The sequence below is a fragment of the Eutrigla gurnardus genome (genome assembly GCF_963514095.1).
Source record: "Eutrigla gurnardus genome assembly, chromosome: 20".
NCBI classification, from domain to species: domain Eukaryota; kingdom Metazoa; phylum Chordata; class Actinopteri; order Perciformes; family Triglidae; genus Eutrigla; species Eutrigla gurnardus.
Window position 1 is genome coordinate 7997805 of NC_139931.1, and position 19112 is coordinate 8016916.

Consider the following 19112-nt stretch of genomic DNA (forward strand, 5'->3'; position numbering starts at 1 on the left):
GAAGAGAACCGGTTGACGCTGAAATACTCAAAGGGTGACAATGCTTCACCACCCACTACAGTATTTTGTATATGTATGTATGTATATCATGCATGTCAAAGTCAGTTTGTGCATTGCTTTACTATAACCCTAAGTCTGAAGGCATACAAGCAACAAGAAGACTATTTAACATCAGCAGACAGCAGGACCTTATATGGGACGTGTGTGAGTTTGAGCCAGTTTCATACCCGTCTGCAGTGTTAATGATAACCACAACTATCTCAGGATGTCACAACATTCAAAAAACAAATGTGCACATAACAAACGTGCATATATAGGAAAGAAATTAGCTGTAATCATCGCTACCATTCACCATGGGAAAGTTTGCATCGTGCATGTGTAACCCCTATAAAAATACAGGCAACCGACACCTTACCGTGGTGGAGGGGTTTGAGCACCTGAATGATCCTAGGAGCTATGTTGTCCGGGGCTTAATGCCCCTGGTAGGGTCTCCCAAGGCAAACAGGTCCTAGGTGACAGGTCACACTAAGAGCAGTTCCAAAGCCCTTAATGAAAGATACAAGATCGAGGAAGTTTACGTCGCCCGGATTGGCGTCGCCGGGGCCCCACCCTGGAGCCAGGCCCGGGGTTGGGGCTCGCAGGCGAGCGCCTGGTGGCCGGGTCTGTGCCCACGGGACCCGGCCGGGCGCAGCCCGAAATAGCGACGTGGGCCCGCCCTCCTGTAGGCCCACCACCCGCAGGAGGGTTCAGAAGGGGCCGGTGCGGTGCGATTTGGGTGGCTGTCCTGGGCGGGTGCCCCGGCGACCCAATCCCCGGATGGTGACTCTAGCCATGGGGACATGGAATGTCACCTCACTGGGGGGGAAAGAGCCTGAGCTAGTGCGGGAGGTAGAGCGCTACCGGCTACAGGTAGTCGGGCTCACCTCCACGCACAGTCTGGGCTCTGGAACCCAACTCCTTGAGAGAGGCTGGACTCTCTTCTACTCTGGAGTTGCCCGCGGTGAAAGGCGCCGAGCTGGTGTGGGCTTGCTTATAGCCCCCCAGCTCAGCCGCCATGTGTTGGAGTTTTCCCCGGTGAACGAGAGGGTCGTTTCCCTGCGCCTTCTGGTCGGGGATAGGTCTCTCACTGTTGTTTCGGCCTATGGGCCAAACGGCAGTGCAGAGTACCCGGCCTTCTTGGAGTCCTTGGGAGGGGTACTTGAGAGTGCTCCAACCGGGGACTCCATTGTTTTACTGGGGGACTTCAACGCTCACGTGGGCAACGACAGTGTTACCTGGAGGGGCGTGATTGGGAGGAACGGCCTCCCCGATCAGAACCCGATTGGGGTTCTGTTATTGGACTTCTGTGCTAGTCACGGTTTGTCCATAACGAACACCATGTTCAAGCATAAGGGTGTCCATCAGTGCACATGGCACCAGGACACCCTAGGCCGGAGGTCAATGATCGACTTCGTGGTTGTGTCATCTGACCTCCAGCCGTATGTCTTGGACACTCGGGTGAAGAGAGGGGCTGAGCTGTCAACTGATCACCACCTGGTGGTGAGTTGGATCCGCTGGCAGGGGAGGAAGCTGGACAGACTTGGCAGACCTAAACGTGTTGTGAGGGTCTGCTGGGAACGTCTGGTGGAACCCTCTGTCAGGGAGGTCTTCAACTCCCACCTCCAGGAGAGCTTTGACCAGATCCCGAGGGAGGCTGGGGACATTGAGTCCGAATGGACCTTGTTCTCTGCTTCCATTGTTGACGCGGCTGTTCGAAGCTGTGGCCGTAAGGTCTCCGGTGCCTGTCGTGGTGGCAATCCCCGAACCCGGTGGTGGACACCGGAAGTAAGGGATGCTGTCAAGCTGAAGAAGGAGTCCTACCGAACCTGGTTGGCTCGGGGGACTCCCGATGCAGCTGACGGGTACCGGCAGGCCAAGCGTGCTGCAGCGCGGGCGGTCGCTGAAGCAAAGGTTCGGGTCTGGGAAGAGTTCGGGGAGGCCATGGAGGAGGACTATCGGTCGGCCTCGAGGAAATTCTGGCAAACCATCCGGCGCCTTAGGAAGGGGAAGCAGCCCTCCACCAACACTGTTTACGGTGGAGGTGGGGAGCTGCTGACTTCGGCTGGGGATATCGTCGGGCGGTGGAAGGAATACTTCGAGGATCTCCTCAATCCCACTGACACGTCTTCCATTGAGGAAGCAGAGGCTGGAGACTCGGAGGTTCATCCACCCATTACCCGGGCTGAAGTCACCGAGGTAGTTAAGAAGCTCCCCGGTGGCAAGGCACCGGGGGTGGATGAGATCCGCCCTGAGTACCTCAAGTCTCTGGATGTTGTGGGGCTGTCTTGGTTGACACGTCTCTGCAACATCGCGTGGCAGTCGGGGACAGTGCCTCTGGACTGGCAGACCGGGGTGGTGGTCCCTCTATTCAAAAAGGGGGACCGGAGGGTGTGTTCCAACTATCGGGGGATCACACTTCTCAGCCTCCCCGGGAAAGTCTATTCCAGGGTACTGGAGAGGAGAATTCGGCCGTTAGTCAAACCTCGGATTCAGGAGGAACAATGCGGTTTTCGTCCTGGCCGTGGAACACTGGACCAGCTCTATACCCTCCGCAGGGTGCTCGAGGGTTCATGGGAGTTTGCCCAACCAGTCCACATGTGTTTTGTGGACTTGGAGAAGGCATTCGACCGTGTCCCTCGTGGCATTCTGTGGGAGGTACTTCGGGAGTACGGGGTCGGGGGCCCTCTGCTAAGGGCTGTTCGGTCCCTGTATGACCGGGGCAGGAGCTTGGTTCGCATTGCCGGCAGTAAGTCAGACCTGTTCCAGGTGCATGTTGGACTCCGGCAGGGCTGCCCTTTGTCACCGGTTCTGTTCATTATTTTTATGGACAGGATTTCTAGGCGCAGCCGTGGGCCGGAGGGGATCTGGTTCGGGAGCCACTGGATTTCATCCCTGCTTTTTGCGGACGATGTGGTCTTGTTGGCTCCTTCGAGCCAGGACCTCCAGCATGTCCTGGGGCGGTTTGCAGCCGAGTGTGAAGCAGCCGGGAGGAGGATTAGCACCTCCAAATCTGAGGCCATGGTTCTCGACCGGAAAAAGGTGGCTTGCTCCCTCCAGGCCGGGGGGGAGTTCCTGCCTCAAGTGGAGGAGTTTAAGTATCTTGGGGTCTTGTTCACGAGTGAGGGAAGGATGGAACGTGAGATTGACAGGCGGATCGGTGCAGCGGCTGCAGTAATGCGGTCGTTGTATCGGTCCGTCGTGGTGAAGAGAGAGCTGAGCCGAAAGGCGAAGCTCTCAATTTACTGGTCAATCTACGTTCCTACCCTCACCTATGGTTATGAACTTTGGGTCATGACCGAAAGAATAAGATCCCGGATACAAGCGGCCGAAATGAGCTTCCTCCGCAGGGTGGCGGGGCGCTCCCTTAGAGATAGGGTGAGGAGCTCCGTCACACGGGAGGAGCTCGGAGTAGAGGCGCTGCTCCTCCACATCGAGAGGAGCCAGTTGAGGTGGCTCGGGCATCTGTATCGGATGCCCCCTGGACGCCTCCCTCGGGAGGTGTTCCAGGCATGCCCCACCGGGAGGAGACCCAGAGGAAGACCCAGGACACGCTGGAGTGACTATGTCACCCGGCTGGCCTGGGAATGCCTTGGGGTCCTCCCGGAGGAGCTGGGGGAAGTGTCCGGGGAGAGGGAAGTCTGGGCGTCCCTGCTCAGGCAGCTGCCCCCGCGACCCGGTTCCGGATAAGTGGAAGAAAATGGATGGATGGATGGATAAATGTATTTGTTATGGAATAATGTTCAACAGTTAATTTTTTTGTCGTTTCATGAAGAGAGTTGTAGTTCCCTGATGTGACCACAGGAGGGTGCTTTATGCATGCTAGGAAACAGACAGGCTAGAATTTCTCTGACACGGATACTGCCGTGAAAAATTGCAGAGCAAGATTGTGGATGTGTTGTGAAAGAGTACGGTTTTATTTTCACAGTACGATTGTACGTTTTTTTATGTTTTCCCGAGGGAGTGCCCGCACGACTGTAGCCGGAGCAGATGCTTTGTTTTGTATTCTAACCGAGGACTCCGGTGAGTTGTTGTACTATGTTATGGCGATACGCTACTATGCTAAGTTGCTAACGGCTAATGAGATGTGAATTTTCCGTTGTTTATTAATGCGGGATGTTAAACACTTATGTCATAAAACCAATCGGAGTTGATTGTAAATGTTCTTAAGATGTTGTAATGAGTCAATATGCTAAGTTTTGAGTTGGGAAAAGTGCATTTATTTTACGAGTGCCACGGTTATTTTCGCTGCGTCATTCCGACGCCATGTCCAATGTTAGTGAGTGAAAAGGGGCTCAGTGTGTGCTAAAGCGACATGATATGTGCTCACACACAGGTTTTCGCTGATTTTTTTGCAATATGGTGTATTCAAATTCATTTTTGAATTGATGAGAGATGTATTTTGTGAATGTAAATGAGAAACATGATTGAATGAAGATTAGAATTGATTTGTGTAACATGATTCATACAGTACTGTTACATAGACACATTAATGGTGACTCGAGGTTTTAATATCTCATCCTACCTATTATTTTGTGGGCAGTATTGTTGGTTACATTCGAGTAATAGAAGAAGATAGATATCATTCTCTACAGAAATTCATGACTGCTGGTGACTTTGTGTCTATGCAGATTGGTTTTTTTGTTGGTTGCCAGTGCTGGATCTGCGTCGTTATCAACGGTGATTTCAACCGAGTTTTCCAACCGAGGCCTGCCGGGGTCGAAGGGGATACCACATCCTTCACCTTCATCGCTGCATGAAGAGTCGCATGTACTTGGAGCCTGAGCAGCGCAGAAACCATCCATTACACACATACTACCCGGGTAGAACACACACACATACACTGAAAAGACTTGGAGTGACACGAATACGGATTCGCCTTAACTTTTGACTGGACACATTGAACTTTACCATCAGAACAGCTACAAGCTGAGAGGACAATTTATTTTATTTTTGTTTATTATTTTTTTATTTTTGATTCCATTGGGGATTTTGAATCTCAACTGTTCTCAACTTGATTTTGATGTTTCGAGAATAAATATACTTGTGTTTACTACATACTTACCTTCCCTCGCTCCTTGAGACGAATTAGAACACAATGTTCATCTTAAGTGATCTTAGTGAATCACAGAGGGTTAGACATGCGTTGTGCCACATGCCGGGTTGTAATAGAGGTCGTGTAACCCCAGCGACACAGATGAAAGGCCAATGACCAATAAGGAGGCATCATAGGATAGCCTGGGGATAGATACAAGGAAACAGGGAAACATATAAACACCTCCACTCTTTATCAGATCGCCTTAGGGCTTCTTCAAATATACAACAGAAAAAGACATACCAATGACCTGAAGGTACTGTCGTATCACACTTTGAGGGTCAGGACCCAAGAACACGTACAGGTCCAGGATTCCACCGATAGCCACCCAGGTGAGAGCGGGGGTCGGCTGCAACGTCACCTCTGCAGAGAGATTTGGAAAGGTATTCAGCAATAGTTTGCTCACATGAAGGAAATGTGTGTGTGTTATTGGCAAAGATAGCTCTGTACCGATTGCATTGCTGTTGAGAAGAAAAACTCCATGTGCCAAGCCGTCCTCCTCCTGCACTATGTAGAACGGGTGGGAGCCATAGAGGTTAGCATCAGCCTGTAGAAAGATTTACATTTACATTTACACACAAAGAGAGAGATAAACAAGTGCCAACATTTACAAACCCTGTGTTTTCTCTTTTCTTATTATTTTGCTGTGTTCAGGTCTCTTCTGGGTGTCAGCAAAGAGCTTTTGGACCCCACGTGGGGGCTGTTCATAAGACTCATGTGAGGCGCCATGTCTCTGTTCCAGAGAGTCAGAGATGTCCAGTTAAGGTGCAGGAGGAGCGAGGTGTAATGCTCCCCAAGGCCAGACACAAGGGAGGAGGCCAGTGCAGTGGACAGCTGCAGGTACTGGTCAGCAAACAGCAGCGGAGCAACCGTTGTATTCATGCTGGACAGGCAGGAAACATGACAATGAACTAACAGGCACTTCATGATGATAATAATGAAGAAACGTATGACATCACTCATGTCACACAGTTGTGTTATCCAAGGCTCATAAAATCAGCTTGGAAATGAAGACACTCCCTAGTCACTTTATTAGCTCCTGTTTGCTGTATTATTGATATCTGTATTATCTATACAACACATTTTTAATATAATGCAGTCTAGTGCAACACAAAGTGCAAACCAAGACCTCAGTGATAAACATATAGTTCAATTAATACCTCTCTGAGGTTGTCAATGAAATAAATAGCAAAATAGAATACACTCATATACTAAAACGGTATGAGAAAATGAAATATAGAGAGCTGCAAAATACAAAAGAGAGTGAAACGCATTGAAGTGCATGATACATCAGAGGTGCAGCTGCTTTACTTACTTAATTACTTACTTACTAACTGACTGTATAGCCATCTATGTTACAAATGTTAGAAATGACAATCATATAGATATGCATTATGAATGCAAAATTAAAAGTCCAATTAAGACTACTACTTATGGCTATACAGACCATCACTGTGATGTCTTCTATAGAAACCTTCCTAGAGGATGCAAGTGAACAGAAGTACTCACATCACCCTTCCATTGGATTTGCGCCGCACTATGAAGCCAAATGGGTCAGACTGGTATTCAGTGGTAAAGAGGGCGTCTTGGCTATCAGCTTTGCTCTGAGGAACGTCAGCTGGGAGCTTAACTTCATATCGCTGAGACGATGGGTCCTTTAACTTGAGAGAAAACATATATTATGATTGATCTCATACAATTAAATCTGCCACCTCAAAGGCCACACATTTTATATCTTGCAACATATTTGCCACTCAAACTACATCTTTTGACACTTGTACTATTGGGTACTCACAGTGAGGTGCAGGCAGCCCGAAGTCTCCTCCAGGACCTCTAGGTGCAGCGTGGAGATGTCTCTGGGGAGATATGAGGGTGTGTCGCGGGTCAGCGTGGCCGCTTCGCCTCGCATGGTGGGGGTGAGGGGACTCATTCTGTACCCGGGGTACACACGGGGGTAGAAGCACCATGGTGGTCCTGCAGAGGTAGGCAGAGGGGCATAGCAGCACCCCCTCTCCTCACACTGCCTCTGGCTCAGGAGCCCGTCCCGGGCGCAGTCGAACCGGCCGTCCGGGTCCACGCTGCATTCAATGTCTCTGGAAATATTAGCATCTCGGGAGATGCCAGGGTGGACTCCCACTGAACGTTTTTCGTGTGCGTTTTCTGGCCTAACCGGTGTGGTCTCGTGGACAGAAACAAAGTTGACATACAAACATGCGGACAGTGCAAACGCGAGAGGGAGCATATTAGCTACCGTGAAGGTTGTTAGCCGTTAGCTAGGAATTAGCTATCCAGCGCTTCAGGGGCTATAGTTTTAGCATTTCTGCCCAACCAGATAACGTGCAGGAAGTGGTATAAAATAAGTAGCATTGCAAGGCCGCAGAGTAAGTAGTATTTGACTGAAATAAGTTGTCTGCAACAAAAAAACCGCAGTGGACGGAGCTAAGTGGACACAAACATCAAACTAGGGCAAGCATACTAGGACAAAACTAAGTCAGGAAAAAACTACCACTGCTGCTACTTCCCTTCCTTTCTCTTCCTGTATTCTTTGCGATTTAAAGAAAACAACCACGGCTGTGAAATTTCAGTCGTAAAACATAAAGGTTTTTTTCTCAGGGAAAGCAAATATACATACATACAACAAATGCTATCGAAGTTATTTAAATTATTGTGGCGAACACCTGTAAATCTGATGACCACAGAGAATTCCGTGTGTGTGATCATCAGCGTTATCATCTGTGAAACAAGCTTGTTTATCTCGCCACTTCCTGGTTACAATGTCCAATCAGAGCCAGCCAGAGAACTTTTGGCCAATGGGATACAGCCAAGGGGACACGTGTTCCTCCCAAGACTGTGCTTGTTATTGAGGTGGGTTTACGCCGAAATGAGACTCTCTTGAACTTGATATTACCGATATCGCATACCGATAATGCCCGAATTTGAATAGCTTTTATTAGAGTAATACAGTAATGTTAGATAAAACAAACGCTGTTATTTTCACATGGTTGTATTCCGTAAAAACTCACTTTAAGTTATGAAATATCTTTAAATTAGGTTGTTTTACCAATCTGCGTAACAATCATGTATTGTCAGTCCCAAAACCAGGTCAACTAGTCCAGAACGTTTCAAATTTCTAAAGCCCCACGCTCCACGTTCCCCTAAAGTCTGTCAGTTGCCGACTATAAATTAATATCTTCTGAAAGGTGATCACTATCAGTAGAATTTTAACGATCAATGTAGTTTTTCAAGGAACGCCGACATAAAACAAAAATTGAAGAAAACAAGTTTATTGTATTCGGTGACATGCACCACAGTTTGCAGTCAAACATTTGTTCATGTTACTATAAAAAATAAACCATTCAATGTAAGTATATAAAATAAAAAGTATAGCAATAAATGAAGAGGAACTGTTTCATTTTTAAGGACAAGTGTGTTTTCATAATTTGTATAAAGCACATAAAACCACTAAATTCCACACTCTACTACATGTTTTTTGTTGCACATCAATATATTTACACATTCTTCTGCAAATGTTCATCATGTTGCAGTTTATCCGTTTTGAACATTTATTGTTAAAACACACAATTTCCATGAAATGTTTCCATTTAATTCCATTGCTTTCCCTGTTGTATCCTGGAAAACAGAAGATTGAGTACAGTTTCCACTATGAACCAAAATTAATCTGCATTTTTTTCTGTCTAGTTCAGTTTCCAAATGATAACACCGATTGGGAAACACACACAAATACTCAATTGCATTAGGAATGCATTTAGTTGCTAGTTGTGAACTGTAGTCCATCTGAACTGGATCTACATACAATCTGAAAATACTAAAAAGCAAATCATATCATTGCCCATGTTCATATATACACAAAAATGATGTTATTTTTACAACACTAGCTGTATTTTTCAGCGAATTTACATGCATATCTATTTCTAAATAATAATAATAGATTTAATTTAGAAACGCCTTTCATGTCACCCAAGGTCACCTTACAATGTATAAAATCTTAAAAAATTTAAAAACAAACATGATAAAAACAAGACAGTGTGATAAAAACAAGTGAAGTGCATAGTGTCCAATTATAGAGTGTAAGCCAATTCGAACAGGTGAGTTTTGAGTTGTGACTTGAAGGTTGTGATGGTGTCCGACTGTCTTATGTGTGGGGGGAGGGGGTTCCAGAGCCTGGGTGCTGAGCAGCTGAAGGATCGGGCACCCATGGTAGGAGGAGGAGGTTTTTGTAGTGGATGCGGTATTGTACCGGGAGCCAGTGAAGTTGGATGAGAACAGGGGTGATGTGGTCAGCTGATTTGGTGCGGGTGAGTTCTGAATGATTTGCAGTCTGTTGATGAGTTTGGTGGGGAGTCCAGTGAGGAGGGCATTGCAGTAATCGATGCGTGATGTGACAAATGAGTGAACCAAGAGGGTAAAATGCATATACCAAACTTAGCTTTGTGTTTTGACCAGATCTTTTTCTTTTTCAATTGTTCTTGCTCTTAATGAGGCGGATTCTAGGCCCATGCTTCAGGAACATGACCATTGTTAAAAAACAAACTACTGTTTCACAATGATGTTGTAGGCAACAGGGCCTCTGAATGTGAATCCCAGGTAGAACGTGATGTTTTCATTGCTATGAGGCACTGATGGTACATGGAGAGGCAGTATACTGAACTTCTTTTTCTTGGGGCCTTCAAGGTACACCACTCCCTCTTCAGTCCATCCAGACACACATTTCAGCATTGTGGCAAGCTCAGGCTTTTTCCAGGCCTCACCCCTTAACCATTTCATGCGTTTCTCAGAGACTGAGATCCCCTGTGTGACTTTTTCAATTCTTTTCTTGTGGACAAATTTATCCAGTCCATTGCCATTGCCCAGAAAAAAATGGGTGTAAATTCTTCTTCTCCGCTGAGGAATGTCCTTCTTCTTGGTCCAGTAGTCTTTATCCAGGTTTTCAACAGCCTCTTGCACAATTTCATATTTGGTTTCTTTCTCGTGATGGGTGTCTTCATCCTGTGGCCAGAATAGCAATGTAAGCAAGAACAGGGCACTTGGAAAACATTTCCTTTTATCAGTTGGGAACTGATGGCAAAGTGCCTGCAGATCTTTCAGAGAAGCTACCTGTTGAGTGTGTGGTGACAGGCAGTTCAGAGTAAGGTGGGCCATTATGTAATTGATGATATCCCTTTGACCAAATTTGGCCTTTTTTGGATTGCTGGGGTAGAGAGAAAGGATGGTCTCGAGAAGACGTACCGCCTCCCTCTGGTCAGTTAGCTTTGACAGAATGGATGTTATGTTACCCCCACCAAGATGATAGATCATCATGCGTTTTTGGAAAGGAGTTAGATTGGCTGGGTCGAATTGCCCCTGATGTGCAGTAGAATAAGATTCACTGAAGTACTTCCCGTACTCTGAAGATTTCTTTGCCAACCATTTAAGTGGATGACTTATCTTCTCTTCAGGACTTTCAGGAGGCTCTTCTCCATCTATACCAATGTCTGTCTGGAAGTAACTGAGGTCCTCAGATATCCATTCCAAGGCATCTTGCATCGTCTTGTTGAGTTCTTTCAAACGGCCATGAAATGGTTCCCAAGCATCTTTAACTTCCTCAGGAATGTACTCTGTTAACAGGTACTTCATGCACTCTGAATGGCCATTGGTTCGGTTTGCAAAAACTTGTAATGAAGAGATCAGTTTGAGCAGGCTGCATCCCACTTCAACTTCAGAGAAAAACCATGAGCTGCTGACGTTTTCCATGTCTGCATCAGCTGCTTTCTCACATTCATGAAAACACTCAATGGCTTTCAGCGCAGTCTCCACAGCATCTGCTGTATTTTGGGCTGTCTTTTGGACACCGTCCATTGCTTTGCATTTTGCTTGGAACCATTTCCTGTACACCTGCCCCTTGGTGTCAAGTATGTATGAGTTGTTGGGCAGCTGATTGGCTGCTGTGTCTGCCCAGTATTTTGCCTCTTCAAACTTTTCATAAGTGTAATGAAGACGAGCAAGTTGTTGTGCAAAAAATGCACATTTAAGGAAACGCTCAAAAGCTTTCTTGAGTAACTCCATTGCTTTGCCTGGGCTTTTCTCAATTTCACACACGTGCTCAATGAAAGGAGAGAAAAAGCTATCATATTCGTCACCTTTGCTTATCCTGGATCGCCTCATAAAAAGTGCTCTCAAAAATGACCGATATTCGTCCCTTCCAAATCTGTGCTCAAAAAGCATGTCGTCACAGAGAAAATCCATTGCCAAACTGCTTCGGGTCTGCTGGTTCCCCAACAGCTGTTGGAGAATTTCCTTTGCAACGAGCGGGTGGATGATTCGGATTGATTCAATGTGCGTATTTTCATCTCTAAGGTGCAAGAACACAAGTTTAGCCTGATCACTGAGGGATTTCTCAAACTCATGCTGGCGAAACCTTTCCAGGTGGATGGTGATGGCAAGCAAGGCTTGACAATGGGACTGAGAGATGAAAGAGTTTTGAACATAGGTGTTCAGCAGAGCCACATAGAGAATGAGGCGAGTGACAACAGATTGATGGTTAATGCCCTGGAGCAAATGTTCCACAAACTCTTGAACGTACTTCTCATTGAATCCTTCACTCATCAAAACAAACGTCAGGATGAATTTCGGTGCATATCGTTCCTCAAGCGCCTCTCGTTTTCCGGCAAACTTTCTCCTCTCCTGATCAGACAGTGCATGAGTGACAGACACATTCTGTAATGGAGACTCCCTGCATCTCTTCTCTGGGACATGGGATCGTCTGCAGCTCAACAAGATGAAACACAGAGTTTCATACTGGATTCTTTTGGTGTTAACGGCAAACTCTAGTTCGTTCCTGAGATCATCCAGATATTCTTTGTCCGAGTCTTCAATGAGGAGAAGCACAGGAAGACACGTCTGTGGATCTTTTTCCTCATATTCTCTTAGTTCAACTGAATGTTGCGCCACAACAGCAGCTGAGTATGTCGGCTTCACAAGTGCACACCTAAGATCTTTCCTGTTGTTCCACAGCACCTGTCTTGCCACAGTGCTCCCACCACTTCCTGGATGGTGGTAGATGTTTATACTGTTCACCGGAGTTTGATCTGCATTCCACTTCAAAGCCTCATTGAGAAGTTTGGAAACCTCTTTATATGCATCTCTTTCAATTATCTCTCCAACATGCCCGTGCTCAGCAAGCCAGAAATTCAACCAGTTTATTCTCCCACCACGGTAGAACTGATGGTCAATGTTTTCCTTCTCCTCATCGATGAATTCTTTGCTTGTTTCATCGCAATGATCGACTGTCAGAATTTCCAGAGGATACATCTGTTCCTCTTTGTGCGTTTCAAGAAGACATGTCCCTTTCACAAAGACCGGCAAGTGTTTGCTGGCACATGCTTTTACAGGTTGTATTTTCTGCAGCGTTGCATTAATGTGACTCATTTTCATCCCGACAATACTGGAATTGTCCAGAGTTTTTTCCCCACATGACCCCTCTGCAAAGCTTTGCCACTTCTGGAAGTTTTTCTCTGATTCACAGATGCAGATGATGTCTTCATGGCCTTCCATGTTGGCGAAAAACACATTAAAGGTGTGCAAGAGTGGTTTCTCAACTGGTGATGTGAGAAGAAAGATGACCTGGAATGTCCCTTTTGGCAAGATCTGTTTACAGATCAAAGACACAGATTCCCACAGTAAAGTCATTTTTGTCTTGATCCAAGTCATTTTGTCACATGAAGCTTCATTTCCTTTGAAGTCGCAACGGCCATTACAAAAGATCCAACTGGTTTGCTCAAACAGATGCAAGTGGCTCGTGAATTCTTTGACGCTCATGTCATCGGGCATCCTGTAGCTTTGCAGAGAATGCATGTTTGCAACGTGATGCTGAAGGTATTTACTGCAAAGACCTTTGATCTTTGAGTCTGGGTCGAAGTCAAACACACAGAACACCGCCATGTTAAGCAGCCAATCAATGTTGCAAAGGTCATCAGGGTTGAATTTGTTTGTGACAAATATGAACCATTTATCTTTCTCGATGAATTTCTTCCCACTCGTCATTAGCATGTTGAGTTTCCTTCCGAGGTCTTGGGAGGAGTCTGGAGCACACCGGAATTGATTCTTCTCTGCTTCCTCTCTTAGGGCATCCCGATCTTTGACTCGCTCGTAGAAATCACTTATGTCTTTGTCTCTCACTGGCTCCGTTTTTGATCCCACCCTCCGCAGGATCGTTTCTTTCTCAAATTCTACTTTGTTCGACGTCTCTTTGAAGTTTGGCAGACGAACTTCATACACCTTGCCCTTAACAATACTTATTAAAGGCATGATGTCAACCTCAACCACATACCTTTTTTCTGTAGTATTTTGATCTATAACCTCAATGAACCTTGGCGGGCGTACACACTGGCGTACGTGCTCCGCGCCAGAGGAGAAACTCCTTTCAATGTAGTCCAAAGCATCTACATAAATGTCTTTGTCTTGCACAGGGATGCCAATTATCTCACCGTGCACATATCCTGCGTCCTCCTTGCTGTCCATAACACCAAAGTGTATTGTACCGTTCGTTCTGATATTCATACAGCCAGTTGCAAATTTAAGGACCTCTTTGGCAAACTTAGCTTGGAGTCTTGTGCGTTCCAACTCAGCTGCCACAGAAAGAGACTTGAATTCATGGCACGGAGATGTCAAATTAAAAGCCCCCGATTCCGGTTGCAGGACTCTGTGCTTCACATATACGAAATCAACCCCTTCTTGATCAAATGGCCGCGGTCTGCAGTCTTCCTTTGACATCACCACACATTTTTCCTGAGCTGTTTGTCTGTCCTTTAAGGTCACTTGATCTTCCTCAGGAATCTCTGCTGGAGGACCTTCGCTTGTTGTGGGAAGAGATGTTGGATTACTGTTTTTCTGTTCCAAAACCTTTTTGGTGTTTTTTTTCTTCTCTTGAGACTTTTGCTTGGAATTGATGAGTTCGTCTCTCTTTTGAATAATCAAATGAGCAGGCCCCGATTTCATGCAAATCTTCGACTTCAAAAAGTCCTCATCCAGTGCAAGAAGGATTTTTCCATCTACTTCTTCCTCATAGAGCTTTTCTATGTACTGCTCCTTAATTCCAATGGACCTTAGCCAGTTGCTTACTTGAGATTCAGTCCATCCCTTGGGGGACTGCTCAAGTTCATCAGCTGTATGGTGAGAAAGGACAGAAAAACACAAAAGGTTTGGTTAGAAATAAATAAATAATCAGAGAAGCACTACTGTTGTCTTCCACATTCAGGCACAGTATTCAAATGTAGAGATGTTTAATAAAACAGTCATAATTCAATATGATAAATTATTGTCTTTCAATGTAATTTCATTGTTATTAAATCATAAATCGAGATATCGTGATAGACAATTATGTTCTCTAAATTAATAATTATCAAATTACCCAGAAAAGCTGATCATTTTACACTAAAGTTCTTAATTAAATGAGTAAATACTCATTTAATCTCTTTATTCCTGTTTACAATCATTTACATGATTACATGATGAGAGAGCAGTGACGGCGCGGGGGGGGGGGCAAGCAGGGTCCTGTCAAAGGCTGCACCCCCCCCCTTTTGCCCCCCCTCCCCTTGAAATACTCTATATCTATTATAGTATTATTTGTTGGTGTCAGAATTCACTAGCACCTCCTATGAACAATCAGACCCCCTCATTGCCCCCCCCCAATAATCATTTTCTGGTGCCGCCGCTGAGAGAGAGAGAGAGAGAGTGTGTGTGTGTGTGACTGAGTGAGTGAGTGTGACGCCCGTTTCAGAGAGAGAGAGAGAGAGAGAGGGTGCAGTCGAATAGTCAAAAAATAAGGTCCTAACTCCTATTCCTATCTCCTATTCCTTGACCTCTGGGGAAGACGTCACGGGGTTAAGGAAAGGCGATAGGAGAACTCAAAAGGACTTAGGAATAGTCGGCCGCGGTGCTCAGACAATCCGACCGGACTTTCACTAAGCTACGTCATTATAACGCGGCCGCTGATGATTGACAGCTGATGATCGGCACCGGCGATTGACGTGCGTCTGCACTGGAGAAACTACAATAATGGACTACAAAAAGCACATCGTCCACTTCTCCACATGTTGGTTTTATAAACAGCTGGTTCACTGACCGGCTTCAGGTCCAGCAGCTCCTCCTTTCTGTTTGACCGTTGTTTTATTTACTTTTCATTTATGGTTTTAGTTTAGTTTTTGTCAAACATTTGTAACATGATTGAAATAAATAAATAAAAACCATTCAATTATTATCACTGTCCACACATTTATCATCACTATTCCAATTGCTATATGTCTGCATGAAAGTCATTGTTAAATATGTAAATGCACATATCCTTTGTTTTCAAAGCCGAGGTGTGCGGCACTTTAAATGTTGCTCTCGCAAAGAATTGTGGGTCGGCGTGATCTCCTTTCCTTTCGCATAGGAAGGTCCGTTGCATCCTATGCTAAAGGAGCTCTGAAAGGAAGCATTGGAGCTCCTTTCCTTTGCATTTAGAGAATCCGAACAGCTCTTATCATGGCGGCCACTTGTTTACTTCCGGGTCACTTCTTCAGTTAGGAACCTTCCTAAGCAAAAAAGACTATTCGACTGCACCCAGAGAGTAACCTCTGCAGGTCAGTGCATAAAGGAGAGGTGCTGCCACCTAGTGGTATGGCTGACTGAAACAACATACAGTTTTTAGGCGTCATTATGTTGCTTGCCTGATTATATTGCATCGTTGTCAGTGTTGGGCAAGTGACTTCAAAAGCGTAATGCATTATTTATTACTTGTTACTGTCATTTCAAAGTAATTAGTTACATTACAATATTACTGTCTTTGAATTGTAAGGCATTACACTACTTTTACATTACTTTTGCATTACTTTTTGCCAAAATAAAAGAAAATATGGATTTTTTTGTTCTCAATAGATCTTCTTGTGTTCAATGCAGCTCATTACACAGCAGGATGTGATGTTTTTCGCTTCAAAATAAAAGAACGAAAAACGGAAAATGACTCGTATCCCGTTATTCGTTTAAAAAACAGAAAACGAGAAACGGAAAACGACTCGTTAACTGATATTAGATATTGTGTTCATGAATGGGATTCGGGGATGAAATAACAGGGCCATTTTTCATTCCAGATTTGCCGTTCGTCTTTTTTAATCACCTTGAAGGCGCTGTATGCTGCGAAATTACCTGAAAGCCTACCTGAGACATTTAGGGGAGCTCTAAAACACTGTTCATAAACGCTCTGACAGCGTCTGACGCTCGCGTTTTGAAATAAACCTACTGTTTTAAACTCGCACCAAAAGCGTTATGACGCAGACATAAAAGCGGTTAAAAACCGACGGGGAGAATCGGAGCCTCCGCCTCCTCGCCGCCACCCCTCAGCTGTTGATCCTCGGTGTGACTGCCGGGGTCGGCTGCGCTCTGACCGCCATGGAGCCGCTCCGTGAGTCGGTGTCCAGCTCATGGAGCCTGCTAACAACAGCGCTTAATTAACATAGTGTTGAGTCACACGGAGCATTGTGCATTACAGTAATGCATTACTTTTGTAACGCGTTTCTCCCAACACTGATCGTTGTTTACCATAATATTTCAGAAGTAATATAATTGAGCTTATATATGAACCAATAATCAGACATATATATTTTTGGAATTGCATTGGGATATTCCATTTTTTCACAAGCAAACAATTGTCTATTATCTCTCTCTCAGCGCAAGAGAGACTAACACATATGGACATCAACAAATGGATACCGTTGTCTCTACAACATGTATGTTCTATGCGGTGGGTGCACCCAAATTATGCTCCAGTCCACATTAATTAAAAAGTGAGACACACCAGTGCAACCGATGTAAAATGTTACTCTGGTACTATCAAAGTGCTTTTGCTGAAATGAGGTTAACAAAAACAAGCAGTTAAATTAATTTTGGTGGTTGGAAGAACCAAAACAATGTGCTGAAAGACTCTAAAATGTCCTGTATAGTTGAGGGGGACTGCAGAGCTGAGTGATAGTACAAACACGGTTGTTGATGAAGCGAAGGAAGCACTCGACATATCCTTCCCGTTTTGTTATTGTGGCGTTAGTACCGCTGTACGCAATACTGCGATACTTCCCTGTTAATAGTCTACAATTTATGAATACTGGTTTCATACTAATATATGTCACACAGTGTTGTGTTGACTAAATATAATGTTGGTGAGGAGCTTCGACTGGTGCAACCTGATCAGCTAGTTACTTACTTACCTAGCCACAGAGCCATTTATAGGGGTGGCCCTCTTGATCCAGCCAAAAACATACATATCACAGGACACATATCAAAGTCTGCGGCCCCTTGTACTGAAAAGAAGGACGGACGTCTCATAAAACACTTCACTCACTCACCCATGATTTTTGCTCTCCTTTCTTCGTCACATGATCAACATTGGTTTTTACGATCATCACATTCCATCTGCAAGATATAAGATCATTCTTCATTACTGCCAGGGCGGCGGAGAAAGACATTTTGACATGTGTGGAAGAGACGGGTCCAATCTGAATCAATTCATATTATAATAGCAGGAAGTACAATACACCAAGTACAATGTCTCTGATCTGTATCTTGAGGGCAGGGACTTAAACAAATGTGGTGTCTGTATAACGAAATGAGTAGCCGGGATGATACATTTTACATTTCAATGTTACGCTCTTATCTGACCGGTTTCCTCAGAGAATATATATAGAGAGAGACACACAGAGAGAGAGAGAGACAGAGACAGAGAGAGAGAGAGAGAGAGAGCTCTTTCACATACAATTAATCATGAGTCATTGTTAATATACAAATATTTGCTTTAAAAACGTAGGGAGTGTAGAGTCCTGAAACGAAAACAAAAAACAAAACAAAAATACGTTTATTTTCCCAGATATGCTGTAATTGTCTTCTGGAACGACGTTATTAATTAGTTAATATCCCCTAAAGACCAATGTAAGAAACATAAAGTGGTGGGAGCGAAAGTAAAATGCATGCACTTTAGAAAAACACTTTCTAGAGATTGTGGTCGCCATTTCTTGACATGAAACAAATCAGTCCCTACTCCAAAATGTTCTGTTCCCGCCTATTTTCCACCATGTCCCCGCTCCGCCCGTCTACATTAATTATAATACATAAATACATAGCCGAACATTGTCCTTACCTTAGATTAACAGCGACAGAGTAACGTCAAGACTGCTGCTTCTTCTTCACTGGACCTCACGATAACAGTCTGCTTGGCTGCACCTACTGCGCCTGCGCAGCTCGAACTCGCACAGGTTTCGTTTTATGGAGAAATGCAGGTCCAGCACAAGTTGAAACACCGGTTCCGCATACCACACTGCCACTGCGTCATCAAAATCAAATGTGTTCAAATGTTCTTATGTAAATGTAGCAGTAGGACCATAATAATAATAATAATAATAATAATAATAATCCCATGTTTAAAAGTCCTGCATTGATAAAGAGGAAGAGCCCAAATTGTACTTAAGTAATATCGTTTAGGAGAGTAATGTGGCAACCACAGAGATTTTAAAGTGACAAAAGAAAAAAAAAAAAAAGAAAAAGGAACCTGTTTTCAAATAATTACAATAATATTTCTGTCTTGGTTTAAGATAAGACAGCGTTTATTCCATTAGAGCACAACTTTGGTTCCAAAAGCAGGGTTGTGAAGGTGGTTTGGGTCACCATTTTTTCCACAATTATGTGTAGAATAGTGGCAGATATATAAATATATCCAATTTAATAGTTGGGAAAGCAAATATGGGAAGACACCATTTCAATTTTCTTTTAGGCACGACTTGTAGTTAAATATTCCATATTCCTCAATTCCCATTGTCAGATACAGCAAGATCAATCAACAAGCAAAATGTTAGTATAAAAAAAAAATATAGAATTTAATGTGCAAGTCATCAACTTCACTTTGACACCATTGAAAAGTTATTAAATGAGAGTTCTGCAGCCTGACCTCTAAGACTCATAT

The 19112-nt window shown here is 44.6% G+C and overlaps 1 protein-coding gene, 2 long non-coding RNA genes and 1 pseudogene across 4 annotated transcripts; 1 reads left to right on the forward strand and 3 right to left on the reverse strand.

Moving 5' to 3' along the window:
- Positions 1 to 3864: 3864 nt before the first annotated feature.
- Positions 3865 to 5094, forward strand: LOC311030669. The gene is made up of 2 exons (XR_014599007.1): positions 3865 to 4059; positions 4692 to 5094. It is a non-coding gene; the product is annotated as an uncharacterized lncRNA (long non-coding RNA).
- Positions 5095 to 5182: 88 nt separating this feature from the next.
- LOC311030668 lies at positions 5183 to 5682 on the reverse strand. The gene is made up of 3 exons (XR_014599006.1): positions 5582 to 5682; positions 5375 to 5494; positions 5183 to 5274 (listed from the first exon to the last, which is right to left on the reverse strand). It is a non-coding gene; the product is annotated as an uncharacterized lncRNA (long non-coding RNA).
- Positions 5683 to 5767: 85 nt separating this feature from the next.
- On the reverse strand, positions 5768 to 7852 carry LOC311031442 (lysosomal alpha-glucosidase pseudogene; annotated as a pseudogene). The gene is made up of 3 exons (XR_014599360.1): positions 6927 to 7852; positions 6641 to 6792; positions 5768 to 6014 (listed from the first exon to the last, which is right to left on the reverse strand). The product of XR_014599360.1 is annotated as a lysosomal alpha-glucosidase pseudogene (transcript).
- A 553-nt stretch (positions 7853 to 8405) lies between these two features.
- LOC311031240 (sterile alpha motif domain-containing protein 9-like) lies at positions 8406 to 18375 on the reverse strand. Its single transcript, XM_084037424.1, has 3 exons — positions 18294 to 18375; positions 17506 to 17572; positions 8406 to 14292 (listed from the first exon to the last, which is right to left on the reverse strand). Exons 2-3 carry the CDS (start codon positions 17507 to 17509, stop codon positions 9683 to 9685), a joined length of 4614 nt encoding a protein of 1537 aa, XP_083893550.1. The 5' UTR covers positions 17510 to 17572; positions 18294 to 18375; the 3' UTR covers positions 8406 to 9682.
- Positions 18376 to 19112: the final 737 nt, after the last annotated feature.